This window comes from Canis lupus, chromosome 18 (genome assembly GCF_003254725.2).
Source record: "Canis lupus dingo isolate Sandy chromosome 18, ASM325472v2, whole genome shotgun sequence".
Classification (NCBI taxonomy): Eukaryota; Metazoa; Chordata; class Mammalia; order Carnivora; family Canidae; genus Canis; species Canis lupus.
The window spans coordinates 26139129-26160023 of NC_064260.1; the positions used below are offsets into that span (position 1 = coordinate 26139129).

The window sequence follows — 20895 nt, forward strand, 5'->3', positions numbered from 1 at the left end:
GAGAGGCGCAGAGACATAGGCAGAGGGAGAAGCAGGCTCCATGCACCGGGAGCCCGACGTGGGATTCGATCCCGGGTCTCCAGGATCGCGCCCCGGGCCAAAGGCAGGCGCCAAACCGCTGCGCCACCCAGGGATCCCCTTTCTAGGATTTCTTTACAGGTTATGTAAGCAAATACGAATATAGGCTTATACTCCCCACTTTCTCTATGAGGCAACGTATTACTTTTATGTAAGAGGTAACAATCATTTGCACTCTGCTTTTTTTTTTTTTAAGATTTGAGGGACAGAGAGAGAGGGAGAGGGGAGGGAGAAAGGGAGAGAGAGGGAGAGGGGAGGAAGAAAGGGAGAGACGGAGAGAGAGCACGAGCATGAGCAGGAAGGGCAGAGGGAGAGAGAATCTCAAGCAGCCTCTGCTGAGTGCAGACCCTGACGCGGGCTCAGGGCTAGGCCTGGCCTCCAGGTGCTGAGATCGTGACCTGAGTCGAAACCGAGAGGATTCAACTCCAGATGTGGACACGGGGATATGTGTGTCATCAGCACACACAGCTCCCCATACGCTCGCGACAATTTAATCACCCACCAGAAAGTACCTGGGTCCCTGTTTCCTTACAGCCTCACCACAGTGTTAAACTCTTCGACTCCGTTAGGAGATAAAAAATGGGGTTTAAATATGCATTTCTCTTACGAGTGGAACGGACCACCTTTCATGTTTGACAGCTCTTTGTATTTCTTTTCTGTGAAGTATCTGTTCTTACATTTTGTTCGCTTTTCTGTAAGGTCTTTATTTCATCTATTTAAAAAATTTCCTTATATACATATACGTACTAGGGAGATAGTCCCTTGTCTGTGGTATGAATCACAGATACAGTCCCTCAGTTTCCTGGAGTCTGCCTTTGGACCTATGGTTTTTTTGTGTGATGTAGGTTCTGATTTCTAAATAGTTCAGCTTATTAATTTTTTTAAAGAAGATTTTATTTATTTATTCATGAGAGGCAGAGACACAGGCAGAGAGAGAGAAGCAGGCTGCATCCAGGGAGCCCGACGTGGGACTTGATCCCCGGTCTCCACGATCAGGCCCTGGGCCGAAGGCGGGTGCCAAACTGCTGAGCCACCCAGGGATCCCCAGCTTATTAATTCAGATGGCTTCTGGATTTTCAGTTGTAGCTGACAAGATCTTGCTTACTTCACGTTTATCAAGAAATTTTACCATGTTTTTTCCCCTAGACATTTTTATAGTTTCATTTTTTACATTTTAATCCTTGATCCCTTTGAAATTTAACTCGGTATAAAAGACAGAGATCCAATTTTAATTTTCCCAGGTTACTAGGTTGTCTCAATAAAACTTAACAAATAATTCATCTCTCTTCCCCCAGTGAGATGCTACTTTTACCATATACAAAATTTCAGTACTTAATTTAGGTTAGATTGTGGATTTTCCCATCTATTTCATTTGCCCCTTTGGATGCGTGGTCTCTTACTCCCAGCCATTACAGATGAAGCAATCAGAAAACTTCCCCTGCTTTCTACCTTCTTTCTTTCTTCCAATCTAATTTCTTGGTGATTTAATCATTCTTCATTGTCAGGGCATTACAGTATTTACATTCTGTTCTATCACCCTATTCCCCACGTTTGTTTTCCTATTGGTTGTGCACTTAAATACATTAATTGATCACTGACATTACTTTTGGGTGGTTTCCCCAATTATCTGGTGGTTGGTTGAGGTTCAGCCCAATACTGTTGGTGGGAACGGTACTCTGAGATTGTTGGCATGGGCTGCACTGCGCTCCACCAAGATTCACAGGTTGAAATCTCAGCCTCTCGTACCTCAGGATGTAACTGTATTTGGAGATAAGGTCTTTAAGGAGGTAATTAAATTAAAGTGTGAGGCCTTAATCCAGTAAGACTGGGTTTATATGAAGGATTTATAGAAGAGGAAGAGACTTCAGGGTCCTGGGTGCGGAGGACAGCGGGAGGCTAGCCACCTGCAGCTGAGGGGAGCCTCAGAGGAAAGCCACCCCAGGTCCCGGGCCCGGGGGCTCCACAATGGGTGAGAACACATTTCCACCGTTTCAGGTACCCCGTCTGTGGTGCTTTGTTATGGTAGCCCTATGTGTTCAAAACTTTGCGGCCTTCGTACCTGCAGGACTGCTGGCTGAATGTAAAGCCACGGTTCATTCTTTCTTTCTTTGAATAACACGTGTTGGCATCGTTCCCTTGCCTGCCTCCCGGCACGGAGGGCTGCTTCGGAGCAACCTGAAGCTGCCCGATTTATTCCCCCTTCTTAGGGACTTCGTCCTTTAGACTGGCTTCTCAAGGATTCTTTTTCAAACTAAAGTTATCTTTTTTTAATGTCAATATTTCATATATATGAAAGAGCATATTTATATAATTATCTATGCACATAATAAACGATTACATAAACATACTTATGCTGTAAAACATAAAATGACTGTCCCAGAAGCTGCCACCCTAGTCAAGAATGAACGTTCTTACACTATTCCCATCTCTCGCCTTTTCTCCAGAGGCACACACTGTCCTAAAGGCTGTGTTCGTTATTCCATTGCTTTTTATTTTTATTTATTTATTTATTTTTTATTTAAAAAAATTTTTTTTTATGATAGTCACACGGGGGGGGGGGGGGGAGAGAGAGAGAGAGAGAGGCAGAGACACAGGCAGAGGGAGAAGCAGGCTCCATGCACCGGGAGCCCGACGTGGGATTCGATCCCGGGTCTCCAGGATCGCGCCCTGGGCCAAAGGCAGGCGCCAAACCGCTGCGCCACCCAGGGATCCCTCCATTGCTTTTTAAAACACCGTTCCATTGCGTACACACATGCACACATATTTGCTTCAACGGTGTCATACTCAGTGTACTCCCTTCCTGTGCATTACAGAAGTCGTGTAATAGTGTAAGGAGGCTTCTGGGACTTGAAGTTCTTACTCAACACTCTGATTTCTAGAATTCATCCATGTTGTGTGTAGCTTTAGCTCATTCAATTTGCTACACAATTAAATGTCCACTAAGTGAACATACTGTAATGTATTTATCCATTTTTCATAGATGGGGGCTCTGAGTTACTTCCTGTTTTTAGGTTTCTTGTTGCAAAATAATGTGCAGAGTTTCTCTAGTCTAGAGTAGATACCTGGCGGTAGGTAGGACTGCTGGCTTACAAGACATGCAAATGTCCGACATAATGAAGGAATGCTAAGTTGTTCCCTAAAGGTGCCGGAACAGTCTAGCATCCCGTCGGCAATGCTTAGAAGTGCTTCTTGCTTTGTAGCCTTTCTACTTCTCGGTATCATCAGTTGGAGTAAAATAGCATCTTACTGCAGCCTTGGTTTGCATTTCCTGATCATTAGTGGGACTGGAAATTGTTCCTTGTGTTTATTGGCCACACATATCTTTTTTCAAGGGAAGCCTCTGTTAATATTTTTTTTAGGTATCTATTTTATTATTTATCTTTCTCATCAATTGGTCTATATGTTCTGCATGTCAGTCTTTGTATGTGGAACGTGTTATACATACTTTAACTCTGGCTTAGCTCTTTCATTTAAAAAATGTCTTTAATTTTAAAAAGTTTAAATTTTAATGTAATTGAATTTATTCACATTTTCTTTTCTACTTAGTGCTTTAATATCCTAAAAAATCATTTTATATTCCAGGGCCAGAAGGATCATCTCCTACATTTTACTCTAATTTTTAAGGTTTTTGTTTTTGATACTTGAGTCCTTGGTTCACCTGGAATTCCTTTGTATGTGTAAGCTATGAGGTGAGGATGAATGAGCTCAGCAATCCCCTCTCCCTATTGGTCTCTCCATAGTCCTGTGAATGTCAGAGTATGCTTCAGGTCTTTCTATTTAGTACCCCCTTGTCACTATTTCTGTTTATCCTTGAGCACAGGGCATAATGGCTTGTTTTATAAGTTTTCATAAAAGTAAGGCAATTCTCACCACCTCATTTTTTTCAATAGTGTCATGTCTGTTTCTTACCCTTCCTTGTAAAGGGTTTTTAAGTACCCTAAAAAAAAATTGTTGGTATTTTGATTATAGTAGCATGGACTCTATAAATCAAATTGGGGAAAACGGACATGCTTATGATGTGTGTCCTCTTATCCATGAACATTATAGATCTCTTTATTTAGGTATTTTGTAATACAACTTTCAATAAAGTTGTATCACTTTGTGAAGACAAGGCTTACAAATTTTTGTAACATTTGTTACTGGGATCTTTATATTTTTATGATGATGGAAATTCATTTTGGAAATTATGTTTCCTTACTTTTTGCTGCTGTATAGAAATTTAACTTACTTTTATTGACTTTATAGGCAGCCATCTTGATAAAAATGTTATTATTTCAAAAAATTTGGGCAGCCCAGGTGGCTCAGCGGTTTAGTGCTCCCTTTGGCCCAAGGTGTGATCCTGGAGACCTGGGATCGAGTCCCACGTCAGGCTCCCTGCATGGAGCCTGCTTCTCCCTTTGCCTGTGTCTCTGCCTCTCTCTCTTTCTCTGTATCTCTCATGAGTGAATAAATAAATAAAATCTTAAAAAAATTTTTTGTAGTCTTTTGGGTTTGCTATGTAATAACATAATTTCTGAATAAGATTTTGGTTTTTTCTTCCTAATACTTATGCCATTAATCTATTTTTCTTGATTTACTGTACTTGCTAAGACTTTTGGTACAAATTTGAGGAAAAAGTGACGTAGGCATTCTCTTTCATGATTTCAAAGAATTATTTTAAATATTTCTCCATTAAGAATCATCTTTGCGGGACACCTGGGTGGCTCAGTGGTTGAGCGTCTGTCTTCGGCTCAGGTCGTGATCCCTGAGTCATGAGATCGAGTCCCACATCGGGCTCCCCGCAGGGAGCCTGCTTCTCCCTCTGCCTGTGTCTCTGGCTCTGTGTCTCACATGAATAAATAAATAAAATCTTAAAAAAAAGAATCATCTTTGCTGTAATATTTTGTTGATTCTTCTCATCAGATTAAGGAAGTCCTTATCTATTCTTGAATTTGGATTAGCTTTAACATCATAAATGGTATTGTATTTTATCAAATGCAATCTACTGAAATAATTTCATAATTTTAATCCTTTAATTTGGTTGATGAAATAAAGATTTTCCTAAAGTTAGACCATTTTTGTATTTCTGGGATAAATCCAACTTGATCAAGGTGCATCTTGTAAAAGAAAAATAGACGCACGCCATTGGATTTAGTCTGTTAAAATTTGGCTTATGGTTTTCACCTATGTTCATAAATGAGCTTAGAGCATGATTTTTCTCATAATGTCTTTGTCTAGTTTTGTTTTCAAAGTACACTAGTCTTGTCTCAAGCAATCAATTGGGAAGTTGTTCCCTTTTCTGCTAAGAGAATCTGTTTATATTGAGATTGTATATTTTTTAAAAGTTTAGAATTCATATGTAAAATCAACAGATTTTATATTCTTTTTTTTTAAATTTTTTATTTATTTATGATAGTCACACACAGAGAGAGAGAGAGAGGCAGAGACATAGGCAGAAGCAGGCTCCATGCACTGGGAGCCCGACATGGGACTCGATCCCAGGTCTCCAGGATCGCACCCTGGGCCAAAGGCAGGCACCAAACTGCTGCGCCACCCAGGGATCCCCCAGATTTTATATTCTTTGTAAGAATTTTTTTTAGCCTATTTCTTCAACTTATTTGAGTTATAATACCCAAATCAATTTGGGTAATTACATTTTTATAGAAATTTGTCTTCTTTACATTTGTTTTCAAATTTACTGGCATAAAATTGTTAATTGTATCATTTTCTAATTCTTTTTAGTTTTTTAGCTGTAGTTTTGCTTCCCTTTTCCCTCAATATTGGTTATTTGTGGTTTATTTTTTTCTTGATTAATTCTGCCCAACTAGTGCTTCAAAGAAACAATTTTTGGATTGTGGATCTCCATTCTATTTTTGGTTTCTGTTTCATTGATTTCTGCACCTAACAACACAACTCAAAAAAGAAAGAATCAAAAACTGGTAGAAAATAAAATATGCACAAATTCAGAATTGTAGATTTCAACATGCTTCTCAATAACTGATAGAAGAAATACACACAAGAAAAAAATCAGTAAAAATAAAGAAGAAACAAACAATATTATCAAACAACTTGACCTAAATGACATCTCTAGAATACTCTAACAGTAGTAGTACTCTTTTCTGAAGTACATGGTACCAAGGCAGATTATATTCTATAACATATATAAATATATTATATATTAATATATTATTATATAATTAATACTTAAGATATAATATCTATATATAACAAGTATGAGTAAGTTTTAAAAAATTTAAGTCACACAAACTATGTTCATTTACTGCAATGAAATTAGAAATCACTTAAAGAAAGAGATCTGGAAAATGCCCAATAGTTGGAAACCCAAATAAAATACTCCTAACAACTTACAGATCAAACAACTTACAGAAGTTAAAAGGAAAGTTATAAACTATTTTAAGCTGAATAAAGATGGAAATACGACAAAATTTGTGTTATATACTTAAAGTACAATTTAGAGGGAATTTTTAGCATTAAAGACCTACCTTAGAAAAGCAAGGGATCAAATCAATAACCTAAGCTTCCACATCAAGAAACTAAAAAAAACCTCAGTGAATTAAATCCTAAATAAGCAGAAGACAGGAAATAATAAAGATATGAGCAGACATAAATGAAAGAGAAGATAAAAACAACAGGGAAAAATCAATGGATCTAAAAACCTTGAGTTCTTGGTTCTTTGAGAAGAACAATAAACTGAATAAATTTCTAGTCAGTCTGATCAGGAAATAAAAGAGAAAAGATAACAAACTATCAACACCAGAATTACGAGAGCATATGTTACTACAGATCCTACAGATCTTAACAGAATGAGAAAAAAACTATGACCAACTTTATGCTAATAAATTCAACAACTTAGATTAAGTGGACAAATTTTAGAGATACAACTAACAAAACTCACTCAAGAAGAGATAATTTGACTATGTCTATTAAAGAAATTGAATTTGTTGTTAGAAATCTCTCACAAAGAACAATCCTGGCCCAGATGGCTTCACTGCTGAATTCTATCAAATATTTAAGGAAGAAATAATACCACTTCTCTATAAACTGTTCCGGAAAAATAAGGTGGAGGGAACACTTCTCAATATACAGAGTGATTTTTTTTTTTTAAAATTTTTTTTTATTTACGATAGTCACAGAGAGAGAGAGAGAGAGAGAGAGAGGCAGAGACACAGGCAGAGGGAGAAGCAGGCTCCATGCACCGGGAGCCCGACGTGGGATTCGATCCTGGGTCTCCAGGATCGCGCCCTGGGCCAAAGGCAGGCGCCAAACCGCTGTACCACCCAGGGATCCCCTACAGAGTGATTATTAACCTAATAACTAAACTAGACAAAGTATTACCAAAAAAGAAAACCATAGGCTAACACACTTCATGAATATAGATTCAGACACTAATTGGCTTATCAACAGTGGGGAAAGGTATTTATTTATTTTTTTAATATTTTATTTATTCATCAGAGACACAGAAAGAGAGAGAGAGAGAGAGAGAGGGGCAGAGACACAGGTGGAGGGAGGAGCAGGCTCCATTCAGGGAGCCAGATGTGGGACTCCATCCTGGGACCCCAGGATCATGCCCTGGGCTGAAGGCAGGCACCAAACCACTGAGCCACCCAGGGATCCCCGGGAAAGGTATTTATGTTGGTATCTGTTAATTTTTAAGATTGATTTTATTTATTTATTTATTTATTTATTTATTTATTTATTTATTTATTTATTTAAATATTTTATTTCTTTATGAGGACACAGACAGAGGCAGAGACACAGGCAGAGGGAGAAGTGGGTTCCCTGTGGGGAACCCGATGTGGGACTTGATCCCAGGACCCTGGGGTCATGCCCTGGGCAGAAGGCAGACGCCCAACTACTAGCCCCCCAGGTATCCCGGTATTTGTTAATTTTTCAGTAGATCAATGATTTTTGCTTTATATATTTTGAAGTTATTTTATTGGGTATGTGTAAGTTTAGAATTGGTCTTTCTGGTGAATTAAATCTTTTATCATTACATAGTCCTTTTCTGCCCCTAAAAATTTTTTTGTTTTGAAATAGATGTTTTTAGGTAATTAATATAACTATACCTACTTTCTTTTGATTAGTAAGTATTGGGTGCAGCTTTTTCCATTTTTTTCAACATTTATATTATGTTTTAGGTATGAATTAAAAATTTCCAATTTGACATTTTGTGACTGTTACATTACAGAATTTTTAAAAAGATTTTATTTGAGAGAGACCGTGTGTGAGCACATGAGTGGGGAGAGGGGCGGGGGGAGCAGCAGACTCCCCACTGAGGGGGGGAGCTTGATGCTCTATCACGGACCTACCCCCCTGGGACCATGACCTGAGCTGAAGGCAGATGCTTAACCAACTGAGCCACCCAGGCGTTCCTTGTTACACATTGTTTTTTTTTTTTTTTTTTTTACACATTGTTTTTAAGATTGTTTACTTCTTGGCTTCTATTTCTTATCTTTTTTTGCTGCTGTTGTTCTGATCCTTAAATGTTGCTTTTTTCCTATTTCTTGATTTTTTTGGGTCCTCTTCTTCCTATCTTCATTATTTTATCCTCAAAGGTTTGGGATCTGTGCATTCTTTTTTAACAATGAATCTTAATTCTTTACTCAATATTTAATGTAAAGTCCAAGCGATATATTAATTCATTCCTCCTAAACACGAATAGGCCTTTTGAACACTGTAACTCAGATCAACTCACCCTCAGATACATATTGTTTTGCATGGTATTTTAGTTCAGTCATTTCTCTTAAAAATCCCACAAATTATCATTTTCTACAGACAATGTTTGTTTGGGTTTGCATGCCTGTATCATTTTATTTGCTTGGCAAATCTTCTTCTGTCTCAGACAATCTTTCTTTGGCTTTCATATAGAAAAGTTCCTCTGGACAGGGCTCTTGCTAATAAACTTTTTCCAGTTACCTTTAAATGTCTTTATTCTTCTCTCATGGTAAGGTATGTAATCCTAGGGGGCCCAGTATGCTTGCAAAACTATCATCTGGCTTAGATGGTTGCTATGAGAGAGAGGCTGTCATTTTAACTATCCCTCCTCTGTAGGTAATCTGTCCTTTCTGTCTCCATATGGGCAGAGATCTTTGTCGAAATTTTTCTTCACTGATTTATCCTAAGCACTTAAAAATATTTGGCACACAGCAGGCCTTTCTACATATCTGTTGAATGAATACATTCATGTACTCATGTTGTGGTATTTATTAAATGATCAGATGCAAATCCAAAATCCTATAACCTGCTTTGTGGTACTGTGGCTGGAACTCTGCAAACCGTATTTCTCCTTTGCTGGCAGGCTTCCTGTTAAGGTCTGCAAATGTGAACACAAGGAGACTGGAGGCAAGAGGAGAAGGGACTATGCTTCCTGCTGGCGTGGTGCTCCTGTCAGTGTCACTGCACTCCCAGGCCCAGCCTCACTGTATCCCGTCCGCAGTCAGGCTATGTTCCCTCTTCAGAAGCAGAAGCTCCACTTGCCAGAACTCCTGTGAATGCCTAGATTTAGAAGACCCCACTGCCTACTCCTCATCCTAGGGGTGGGACACAGGCCCAGCAGTTGGCACCACTGGCTTACCCCAGTCAGGTGTTTCCTTTTCTCCTGTTCACCCTTCCACAACAATGTAATCAATTGTCTATTTACTCTTCTACATCATACATACCTGATGTCCTTTCCGTTTTCCTGACAGTACCTTGACTGAAATAGGTGCTTTTAAGATACCTTTGTCTTTGCTGTTTTACTATGATGTAGCTAGGTACGGATTTGTTTTTATTTATCCAGCTTAGAATACAGCATGCTTCCTGAATCTGCTGATTCACTTATCTTCTTGTCTCTATATTTTAGGTAATTTTTTTATACAAAGCTTGCAATTCACTATTCGAGTCTAATTCACCCCATGAATATTTGGCCTAAATAAATAAATATATTTTTAGTTTAAGATATGTCAATTTGTTTTTTTAACTTCCTCATTTCTGATATGCTATTTTCTCAGCTGTGAAATAACATTTTAAAAATATTTCATAATGAGAAATTTCAAGTATATACAAAAGATGACATTGTTAGAACTTCTATGCACTCATCATCCAGCTTCAATGCTTATCCACTCATGCCCACTTCTGATTTTGTCTAAACTCTCATCCATATTAATTTGAAGCAAATCCTAGACTTCATATAATTTCACCAGTAAATTTTCCAATGTGTACCTCTAAAAGACAGAAACTCACATTTAAAATGTAAGATTAATAAAGTTTGCTTAAAATATTGAAAATTGTTTAGTATCACCAATATTCCTATTTTCCTTTGGTTGTCTTATACAAGTTCGTTTGCTCTTATAATGTTGCCATTGGTTAATGTATTCCTTAAGTCTCCTTTGATCTCTAAGGTTCATCCTCATCTATCTTTAACATTTCTGTAGAAAAATGGGATTATTTATCTTGTAGTTTTCCACTGACTGGACTCTGCTGATGGCATCCTCGGAGCCACTGAACAGGCTCCTCTGTCCCCTGTATCCTCGTTAGTTGGCAGTCAGAGGCTTGGCTGTCTCGGATTTGACTTACTGAGAAGGGGTGGTGGCCAAACACTTCACAGGTGGTAATGTGAACTTCCAACGGTACCACACACTGTCTGAGCGTACTGGTGAGGTAGCGGCGAGTGATGATCACTGCCAGATTAGTTGGGAGCAGCAAAACTGAACTATGCTAATTTCATCATTTTCAGTTAACTAGTTGGAATATTACTATAAAGAGTAAAGAGATTTTTTTCCTCTCATCAACTCATCATTTACCCCAAAGTACAGTTCATTTAGAAAGGAAGGAAACATGCTTGTTATTTTCTTTTTCCATTAAAAAACAAAAACAAATCTAAGTTGTTCCCATGCATCATCCAAGACCACATCCTTCATGGTAAATTCGAGGGTATAAATATTGTTTAATATAGTTTTATAAATGTGGTGTGTTTCACCCACTCAGTTGCTTTGTTGATTTTTGCTGCTCAAAGTGTTCCATTTTTGGCCAATGGGAGCATATTCCAGTTGGCTCAGAGTTCTGACACAACTTTGTTGACTTTGGGAGCTTCTCTGCTTTCCCAGACTTGGTAGAAGCCATTTCTCCATGGAATTCTGGTTCCTTTTAGTGCAAAATGGTATCTAAAGATCAACATCTGGGTGCCAAGTGTGCTTATCAATACTGGGTTACTCACTGATACTAGTTTTTTCAGCAAATTAAGGAAATGTGTAAATATATGGGTAAGTTTTACCAGTTATTTCTAATTCACAACTATAAATGTTTTCTTAACATCCTCATTCTCACACTTTTCTGTCCTTCACCCATACCTAACCTCTAGTTCTCAACATCACCAACAAAATTACTCGTTTATTTTGCATTGCATACACCTATAATCTCAGGACAATATCAATATTAACAATAGTATTACTGAAAACGAATAAGGTTTTCTTTTGTGCTTAGAGTAAATCTCATTGGGGGGATAGTTAAACAACTATCTTTTAAAGTCACTTGGAAAATTCCCCTTGATGTGGTTAGATCCACCAACTGGATACAGAATGGGCTCATTTAATTTTACTTTTAATTACGAATTGCCTTATTAAAATACACAGAGTATTTGTTTCCAAAGTCAAATAGAAAAGATAATGTAGACTCAAGGAAATCTAGCTTCATGCCGAGTCTTTCTGATCCAGTTTCCTTCTTCCCTCAATGGAAAATCACTTAAGAGTATTTTTAAAAGTTACTCTTCCATTTTAAAATGTTTCTCTACATATATCCCCCACCTTGCCATTGTTTAAAAAGCAAAATAGTAATCAGAGATAATGATGTTTTCCACTTTTCTTTTTTCCCCACTAGGTATATCCTGGAGATTATTTCATAGAAGTTTACAGAAACCGTCTTCATTCTTTTTGACAGCTGTAAAAGACTCCATTCTGTGGACCTTCACACCCAATAAACATCCGCGGAGGACTTTTTAATCAGTCTCCTGTTGCACAATTGGGTTGTTTCCAGTCTGCTATTACAAATGAGGCTATAACCAACAGCCTTATCCATAGGTTTTCTTACATTAATTTTTTTACCATCTTAGAACTAAGATTCCTGAAAGTTGGCTACATGGGCAAATGAACGTATAATTTTGCTAGATACGGTCAATTTTCTCTCCATAAAGGTTATTCCATTTTGGATGTCCACTACCAATGTATGTATAGCAGTTCCAATTTCCCCACAGCCTTACTGAGTCTACCAAACTTGTGGATTTCTGCCAATGTCATTGACAAGAAATATCTCAGTGTAGTTTTGATTTGTTCTTTTTCTAGATTTTGAGATAAAAGCATAGATCATTAACTTTTTTTTTTTTTTTAAACTAATAAGCCTATTTAGAGCTACAAAGTTTCAGGACGCCTGGGTGGCTCAGTGGTTGAGCGTCCGTCTTCAGCTCAGGTTGTGATCCCAGGATCCGGGATCGAGTCCCACATCAGGTTCCCCGCAGGAGCCTGCTTCTTCCTCTGCCTGTGTCTCTGCCTCTCTCTGTGTCTCTCATGAATAAATAAAATCTTAAAGAAAAAAAGGCTATAAACTTTCCTCAAGCACTGCTTTAGCTGCATCCCACAAGTTTTAACATGCTATACTCATTTCAAAATATTTTCTAATTTTGCTTGGGCTTTCTTCATGGGTTATATAGAAATGTACTGCTTAATGTCACCAAAATCGCTGAGGATTTTCCATCTATCCTTTTGCTTCTGATTTTTAATTCCACTGGGGTAAAAAAATATATTATAAATTATTTCAGTATTTTAAAATTTTTAAAAAGGATTTTATTTATTCATGAGAGACAGGGAGAGAGGCAGAGACACAGGTAGAGGGAGAAGCAGGCTCCCTGTGGGGAGCCCGATGTGGGACTTGATCCTGGGGCCCCCAGATCATGACCTGAGCCACAGGCAGATGCTCAGCTGCTGAGCCACCCAGGTGCCCCAGTATTTTAAATTTTAATTGAGGCTTAATTTATGACTCAGGTTATGATCAACCTGGTAAATTGTGTGCATTTTTTAAAAATGTATTTTTTAAAAATTTTATTTATTTATTCATGACAGACAGACACACACACACACACACACACACACAGAGAGAGAGAGAGAGAGAGAGAGAGAGGGGCAGAGACACAGGCAGAGGGAGAAGCAGGCTCCATGCAGGGAGCCCGACATGGGACTTGACCTCGGGTCTCTAGGATTACACCCTGGGCCGAAGGCAGGTGCTAAACTGCTGAGCCACAGGGGCTGCCCTAAAAAATGTATTTTAAGTAGGCTCCATCCTAACTCGGGGTTTGAATTCATAATCCAAGATTAAGAGTTGCATGCTCTATCAACTGAGCCATATGCCTTTTCTAAAATGAGAATTGTGTTAGTTTAATGCAGCTTTACATAAATGTTAGGTGAAATTTATTTTATTAGCAAGATGGTTGGGGTGCCTGGGTGGCTCAGTTGGTTAAGCATCTGCCTTTGGCTCCGGTCTTGATCCTGGAGTCCTGGGATGGAGCCTCGCATTGGGCTCCCTGCTCAGCAGGAAGCCTTCTTCTCAGCCCCCACCACCGGCTTGTGTTCTCTGGCTCTCCTTAACTGTTAAATAAATAAAATCTTAAAAAAAAAAAAAAAAAGCAAGATGGTCTATATATATATTTTTAAAGATCTTATTTAAAAATTTTATTTATTTATTCATGAGGCACACAGAGAGAGAAGCAGAGACACAGGGAGAGGGAGAAGCAGGCTCCCTGCGGGGAGCCTGATGTGGGACTTGATCCTGGGACCCCGGGGTCACGCCCTGAGCCAAAGGCAGATGCTCCATTGCTGAGCCCCCCAGGTATCCCAAGATGGTCTATATTTTTACTTTTTTTTGCCTGCTTAATTCTGCCATCTACTTAGAGAGGTTGGTATCTATTATGACTGTAGATTTATTTGTTTCTGGTTAGATCTGCCGATGTTTAATTCTTGTCTTATATAATTTGAAATTATCCTATTGGTTACAGAGTTTTACAATTTTCTATATTCCTGGTGGACTGACCACTGTATCATTATGAATTGTCTTTATCTGTAGTAATGGTTCTTGCCTTAAATTCCACATCGTGTGATGTTAGTACAGTTAAGCCAGCTTTCTTTTGATTAGTGTTTGTATATCTTTTCCCCATCTGTTTAATTTCAACCATTTAATATCTTATATTAAAGTGTGTTACTTGTGAACAGCACATAATTGGGTTCAGTATTTTAACCCAGCCTGATAATGTTGGTACTCTAATTGGAATACTTAGTTCTTTGTATTTACTGTCACTACTGATATATTATACTTATCTCTATCACTTTACAATTTATATTTTATTGTACCCATTTTTATATTTTATATATAACATGTATTTCTATCATATTCCTTTTGTCTTCCTTTCTTGCTTCTTGGCTGAATTAATCAAGTGCTTATTATTCCCTTTTTCCTTAACTATACATTCTTTAACTGTTCTTTTAATGATTAGCCTAGAATTTCCAATATGGATCTTTAAATTATTCCAGACTAAAAATATAAATTATGACTTTAATTTTACTACTTTCCTGATAATGCTAAAGCCTAACACCCTGCCCATGTGTATTCACAGGAAAATTAATCTCATGTTAATCTTTTAGCTGTGTTCCCCTGGAAGTCCAATAAAGGCAGCGTGTCAGCTATGTTACCAGGCAACACGGTTAGGGTACAGATGACCTGACCACTGCAGGTGGACTGGGAGGACTGTGACGCTTCCTGTCCGCTGATGGAACTCTTGGACTCTAGGCCCATGAGACTGTTGAAAAAGGTACTGGTTCCGACATGGAACTTAGAAATTCTAAACCAGGGTTGTTCCCATACTCACTCACGGGGTCTTGATCCCTTATCCCTGAGCTGTTACTTGGGGCAAGGGGCAGATAACTGTCTCTGGGACTGCTGCCAGGCTGCTAGGGGGACTCTTGGGAAAACACATGAAAGGCTGTACTGCTGGCTTACTGGGTTTCTATTCCACCCTCCTGAGTGAAGGCAAGCCCACATGTGCCCTGCTGAGTTATGCGAGTATAAAATATTTATCTACTGGCCCTAAATCCACTGGCAGTGGATACTGCAAAGTAGTAGCAGCAGCGGAAGGGACTTTCACATCCTTGGTTCAATGTGGCCCAGGCACTGTGACATAAAAGAATGCTCAGGGGGATGCAGATGAACTGAAGCCTCAGTGGGAGCCAACTTTCTCTGAGGCTGATCGCAGAAGTTTGACAGTGGTGTGATAGAGGACAAATCTTTTCCTTGTGGGACTGGATGAGAGCAGGGTCAAACTTAGGCAGAGAAAAACTGCCCACTCCCCCTGCACCGGTCCATGAAATGGAACTGACCAGAAGCACAGCTGCAAGTGGGCTGGCTGGCAAAAATGGCATTGCCTTGGGGTAGTTGATGCATTTGGGTCAAACCAGGCACTGATGCCTGGCAGGGAGTGGCGAAGAGGCTTGAGCTGGACTCCGTGTTTGTGACTGGGGCGGGGCTAGACAAGAGCGTGGAGTGGCTAGGTTGGCCACAGATCTAATCAGCATGGAGTGGTGCCCACGAGCCCCTAGCTGGGGAAGTGGGGAGACAAGGGGGAGAGCTACTCTGCACCAGCACAGAGGTCAAACGGGCTATGTGGCAACCTGGCACATGAACTAGCTGCACTGGCAGTGGCAGCTGCATGGTGCACATGTGGGGTGACAGAGGTATCTGAGCATCACATGTGGCAGTGACCTCAGTTGCAACCTGGGGCAGCTTCCCGAGGGTTCTGATGGTGTGTATGGATTTAACCCTAACACAGGGACTGACCAACATCCTCTGCTGACACTTAGTGCAAACTAAAAACTCCCCAGGGAGACAATTATAGATGGGCTTTTTAAAATAGCTATTTTCATTTATTTATTTATGATAGTCACACACACAGAGAGAGAGGCAGAGACACAGGCAGAGGGAGAAGCAGGCTCCATGCAGGGAGCCCGACATGGGATTTGAGCCTGGGTCTCCAGGATCATGCCCTGGGCCAAAGGCAGGCGCTAAACCGCTGCGCCACCCAGGGATCCCTAGATGGGCTTTTGAAGAAATAACAAAGGATAAGGACTATTTTAAAATAAAAAAGCAAAAAATAAAGCAAAAAAATAAAATAAAATAAAAAAATAAAAGTTAGAAGCAAAGAGGATATGGATATGTCCTTGTTCTTCTGTGAGCAATAAATGAGAAAGGGGTGCACTGCTTTGTCACCTCTGTCATTTTCTAAGGCCGTAGTTTGAAAATGTGATCTTTGTTCCAGCAGCATCACCCCAGCAGCTTATTAGAAATGTCCATTTTCAGGCCTGACCCTAAGCCCTACCAACTCAGGAAGCTCAGCAATCTGTTGAGTCTAAGAAGCCCTGCAGGTGATTCTGGTGTACCCTAAAGTCTCGGAGGTGTTGTATTAAAGTTAGAAACTCAAGGTCATAAAGGTTGGTCTGTGAGCCCCAGTGGAAATGGTTTCTAGGTTAGCCTTCTAGTTCTATTTCCCTGAAAACCTAATAAAGGGGGAATGTTAGCCATTACCAAACATGAGAGTTTATGTAAAAATGATCTCAGTTGATAAACTGTATCTGGATGAGAAGAACTGGAAGTAAACTGTAAACACCTCACGGAAAGGCAGTTTTGAGTTCTGAGCGTCACGGTTCTTATAAACAGCAATGCCCTTTCCAGGACCCAAGGGGCTTTCATAAAAGATACTCAATTTTGTATGGAGCTCAGGACATCCGAGCCAGGCTCGTTCCCACAACATATCATTTGACTTGTTCCCTTGCACCTGAACTGTGACTTGGCAGGGAAGGGTGGTGGGCAGAGAACGGTCCCTGGACTACGTAAGGCCTCACTCTGGAGGTACACACCGGATGCTGTTGCACTTTCTTATCGGAAGAAGCTACTGCTGTTGCCCTGTGTGGTCATACTCATTTGTATTTAATATTTACCCTTTCTGTTGTTCTTTGCTCTTTCCTGTTTCCATCTGGGATGGCTTTCTTTCCGTCCGAAGAAATTCCTTTAGTGATTTTTAGTGCAAGTCTTGTTGGTAGCATTGCTCAGCTCCTGGTGGTCTAAAATCTTTATTTAACCTTCATTTTTAAAAACAAGCACAATTTCCATAGAGAGAGAAATGCTCAGATTTTAAGTAAAACACTTGCTTTTGACTACCAAAGACATGAATAACTTCCAACACTCCAGAAAGTCCTTCCAGGCTGCTTCCCAGGCAACCTCTGCCCCCACGAAGCAACCACTGATCTGACTTCTATCAACACAGGAGAGAGTTTTGGCTGTTTTAGGATTTCATGTCGTTGGGAATCGTACACTATGCACGTTTTTTGTGTCCCACTCTTTTATTAGCAAGTGAGCTTCATCAGTATGGACGTTGGATCCCTCCAGCTGAATCCATCGTGTAAATATGGCACGCTTCATCCATTCTACTGACTGGCGCCTCACCGTTTCTTGGCTATTATGAATAAATCTGCTGTGAATGCGTTTTATTTTGTGGACATGTATTTTCATGTCTCTGTGATAAATATCTAGTGGTAAAATCCCTGGATAGTGTATGCTTAACTTTTTACTAGTCTACCACACTTTTCCAGAATGTCTGCACTACGCTACACACCCATCGGCGACGCGAGAGCTCTGATTGCTCTGTGGCATCTTCAGCCTTTGCCGTTACCAACCTTCCTCACTTTTGCCCTTCTAGCGCTAGTAGTGCTTCCTGCTTCAAAGTCCCACTATGTTTTCTGATGAGTGTCACTGTATCACCTTTTTTTATTGTTTGCTGTGGTATATTATTTTCCATCTTCACACTTTCAATACTTTTGTACCTAATATTGAAACTGTTTCTCTTATGAGCAGCATACAGTTGGATTAAAAAAAAATCCATTCCATACAAAATGCTTAAATTATAAAATCTTTTTTACTTAACTACTGATATGCTTGGGTCTATACTTCCTATTTTACCATTTGTATTCTATTTTTATGTGCCTTCTCCTTTCCTGACTTTCTTTAGATTAATCAAACGTTTGTATTATTCCATTTTCCTTCTATTAAATTACACTGTAAAACCTTTGTTAGTAGTTAGCCTAGAGCTTAAAACTGTATTCTTACTTATCACAGTCCCATACAAATTATTACCTCTAGTACTGGCTGACACCAATTAAACCTTAGAACTTTTAAACTGCATTTATTTCCCTCCCATCGTCTGTTATTGTTATCATGAATTTTAGTTCCACGTAAAAGTGAGGCGCCCCAGGGTACTGCAGGTATGATTTTGTACAGCTACTGTTCATTTACATTTTGGTTCCTGGAGTTCTTCATTCCCTCTTGCATGTCGACATTTCTATCTGGGATATTTTCCTGAGAACTTTCTTTAATTATTATTTCAGTGCAGGCCCACTGGTGCCAGATTCTCTGAATTTTCGTTTCTTTGAACTCATCTTTATTTTACCTTAATACCTGAAGGACTCTTTGGCTGGCATAAAATTCTAGGCTTGCAGTTTTTCTTCTTCCAGCTTTAAAGATCTTGTTATGCTGGCCTCTGGCTTCTATCATCTCTGTTGAGATGCTGTCAGTCTCATTCCTCCCCTGAAGGGACCCATGATGGGTTAAAGATGGGCCATGCATTCTTTGTCACTACCAGCAGATGGAGGACGTTTCCCCTGCCTTTGATTTTGAGCAGCCGCTAGCACTTGCTTGGACCGAAGTGGTGCTGTTGGTAGTTCTGGCTATGCACAGGCTCTATGAGGCCTGCGGGCTTTTGCTTTCACCCTTGTGGAGCCCGGAGCCCTCAGGTAGAAAGATTCAGCTACCCTGCTGGAGAGATTACCTAGAGAGACACTCCCAGCGGCGCCCAGCTATTCCAACCACTCCAGCTGAGGTATCAGACCTGTGAGTAAGACCTTCTTTGGTGGCCAGCCCCTGATAAGTCTCCACGTGTCTGCACTTGCACGAATGACTCCAAGTCAGACCAGAAGAAATGCCCAGCTGAGCCAACTCAGACTGCACAATCTTGAGCAAGTAACAGTTCTGTCTGAAGCCAGTAAATCTTGGGGGTGGTTTGTGAGACAGAATTGGATAACTGAAATAGTGTTTGCTATCCAGAACGGACTGCTGCCATAATAGAAACTTAGCACCTGCGGTGTCAGTTCCGGGCCTGGGTTGAATACAACCAGTGGGCAGCAGTGAGACTATTTTTTTTTTTTTTTTTAGCAGTGAGACTCTTAAGGGAGGCTGAACAAGCATGGAGGAAATTGCTGTTGGAGGCGGGAGAAGGGGCAGGCTTATCTATTGACAAAACAAATGGTGAGGGTTTATCTTGGAATATAGAAAAAATACCTAACAAAGTTGTAGAGCTGGCCAGGAAGACTTCCAGGAAGAATGCTAAAGTGACAAAGAGTTTTTTGAAAAATCCTCTCAAATAGGGTATTAAAAGAGACTTAAACAAGAAACTGTGCAGTTCAGAAATCTAGAAAAAAAATAATTTCAAGCTGGGACTTGCAGGGTTCGAAAATGAAACTTTTCAACTGCCAGTTTCCCCAATCAGCATGAGGTTTTAAAGTTATAGAAAAAAAAATCCAGAATGTTACTAGTAAAACTATGGTCTTGGGGTCAAGTTCCAACCAGAAGCAGGGCAGTAGGACCCTTTGTTCCTCCTGCCTCAGAAGGAAGTAAGTCCAGATGTAAGCATCTAAGACTCTCTCAGACAAAAAGTATCTAAAAATCTTAAGGGTATTTACACTCTGGACTCCTATTCCAGGCAGAGAGGGGCCTTCTTGAAGAGACATGGGGTGTGGGTTCTGTCTGGAGTGACTTACGGTTTGAAGGTCTACAAAGTTTTTTAAAGGAGTTGTGCCAGTTTGGACTACAAGGGAGAGAGAGAGGTGGGACCGAGATGAGTGAGCTCTTCAACTGCAAACACAGGCCTTTCCTACGGAAAAGAGAAGACTATTCCGAGAGAAGGGTCAAGGGTTGAAAAACAGATTAGGGAACGCAGCCGGGGAAACCAAAATGGGCCATTATCAAGGAATATTCCTTGTAACTTAAGTCATCAGGGGAACTGCTGACCTATTGCCAGATGGGGTTCAGAATCGACAGGGAACAGTGGTCACTCTGTCTTTCCCATTTCTTCTCTTTTAGACTGTCAGGACTACCCTGTTCCTGCCATACTATTCGTGTCGTGTTGGAAGCTGAATCGATTCTCTGAATCACTAGATTATATTACCACTTTAACATTATATACTAATAACATGGTTAACCATAAAGTAATTCACTTTAATTAAGAAAAAACCTAATTACATAAATATCACACAGAAACAGATGAACATTCTTAGAAAACGTGTTAAATGTTCTCTAGGCTGTATGAAAATGCGTTTGCAGGTATTTTATTTCATGATTTCGAGAAGACGACATTTAAAGTTGTGTTTTCCACCCACAATCTGAAATACCAAATATTCTTCATCACCAGAGGAACACGTGACTTATATCATCTACTGAGATGCCATGGCTGCCAGTACCGCCACCTCTAGGTACCCATGCTAGAGTAAAGAATGCAAGACTGATTAGGTAGGTTTCATCATGGAAGGTAAACAAAGCAGCCAAAGAGAGTACTAACCAAGTGATAGAAAAAGTAATGGAAAAGTGATGGAAGCTTTCAGCGTGGGGTTATTCGACGTCATCACTTTAGCTACCAAGTGCTGTGTAACTAACGGAAGAGGTAAGAGTCACTCAGTGGCAAATATTTGGGGCAAGTTAGTA

The 20895-nt window shown here is 39.8% G+C and overlaps 1 protein-coding gene across 3 annotated transcripts in view; it reads right to left on the reverse strand.

Annotated features, from left to right (window-relative positions):
- TTC17 (tetratricopeptide repeat domain 17) overlaps window positions 1–20895 on the reverse strand; it is a 116542-nt gene that overhangs the window by 4681 nt on the left and 90966 nt on the right. Inside the window, exon 23 of one of the 3 annotated variants that reach the window (XM_025452524.3) lies at window positions 214–20675. The exons of the other annotated variants lie outside the window; for them this stretch is intronic. Coding sequence (XP_025308309.1) covers window positions 20628–20675 — 48 coding nt within the window. The 3' untranslated portion in view covers window positions 214–20627. Of the gene's footprint in view, window positions 1–213; window positions 20676–20895 lie in introns of those variants that run through there. 3 annotated transcript variants of the gene reach the window in all.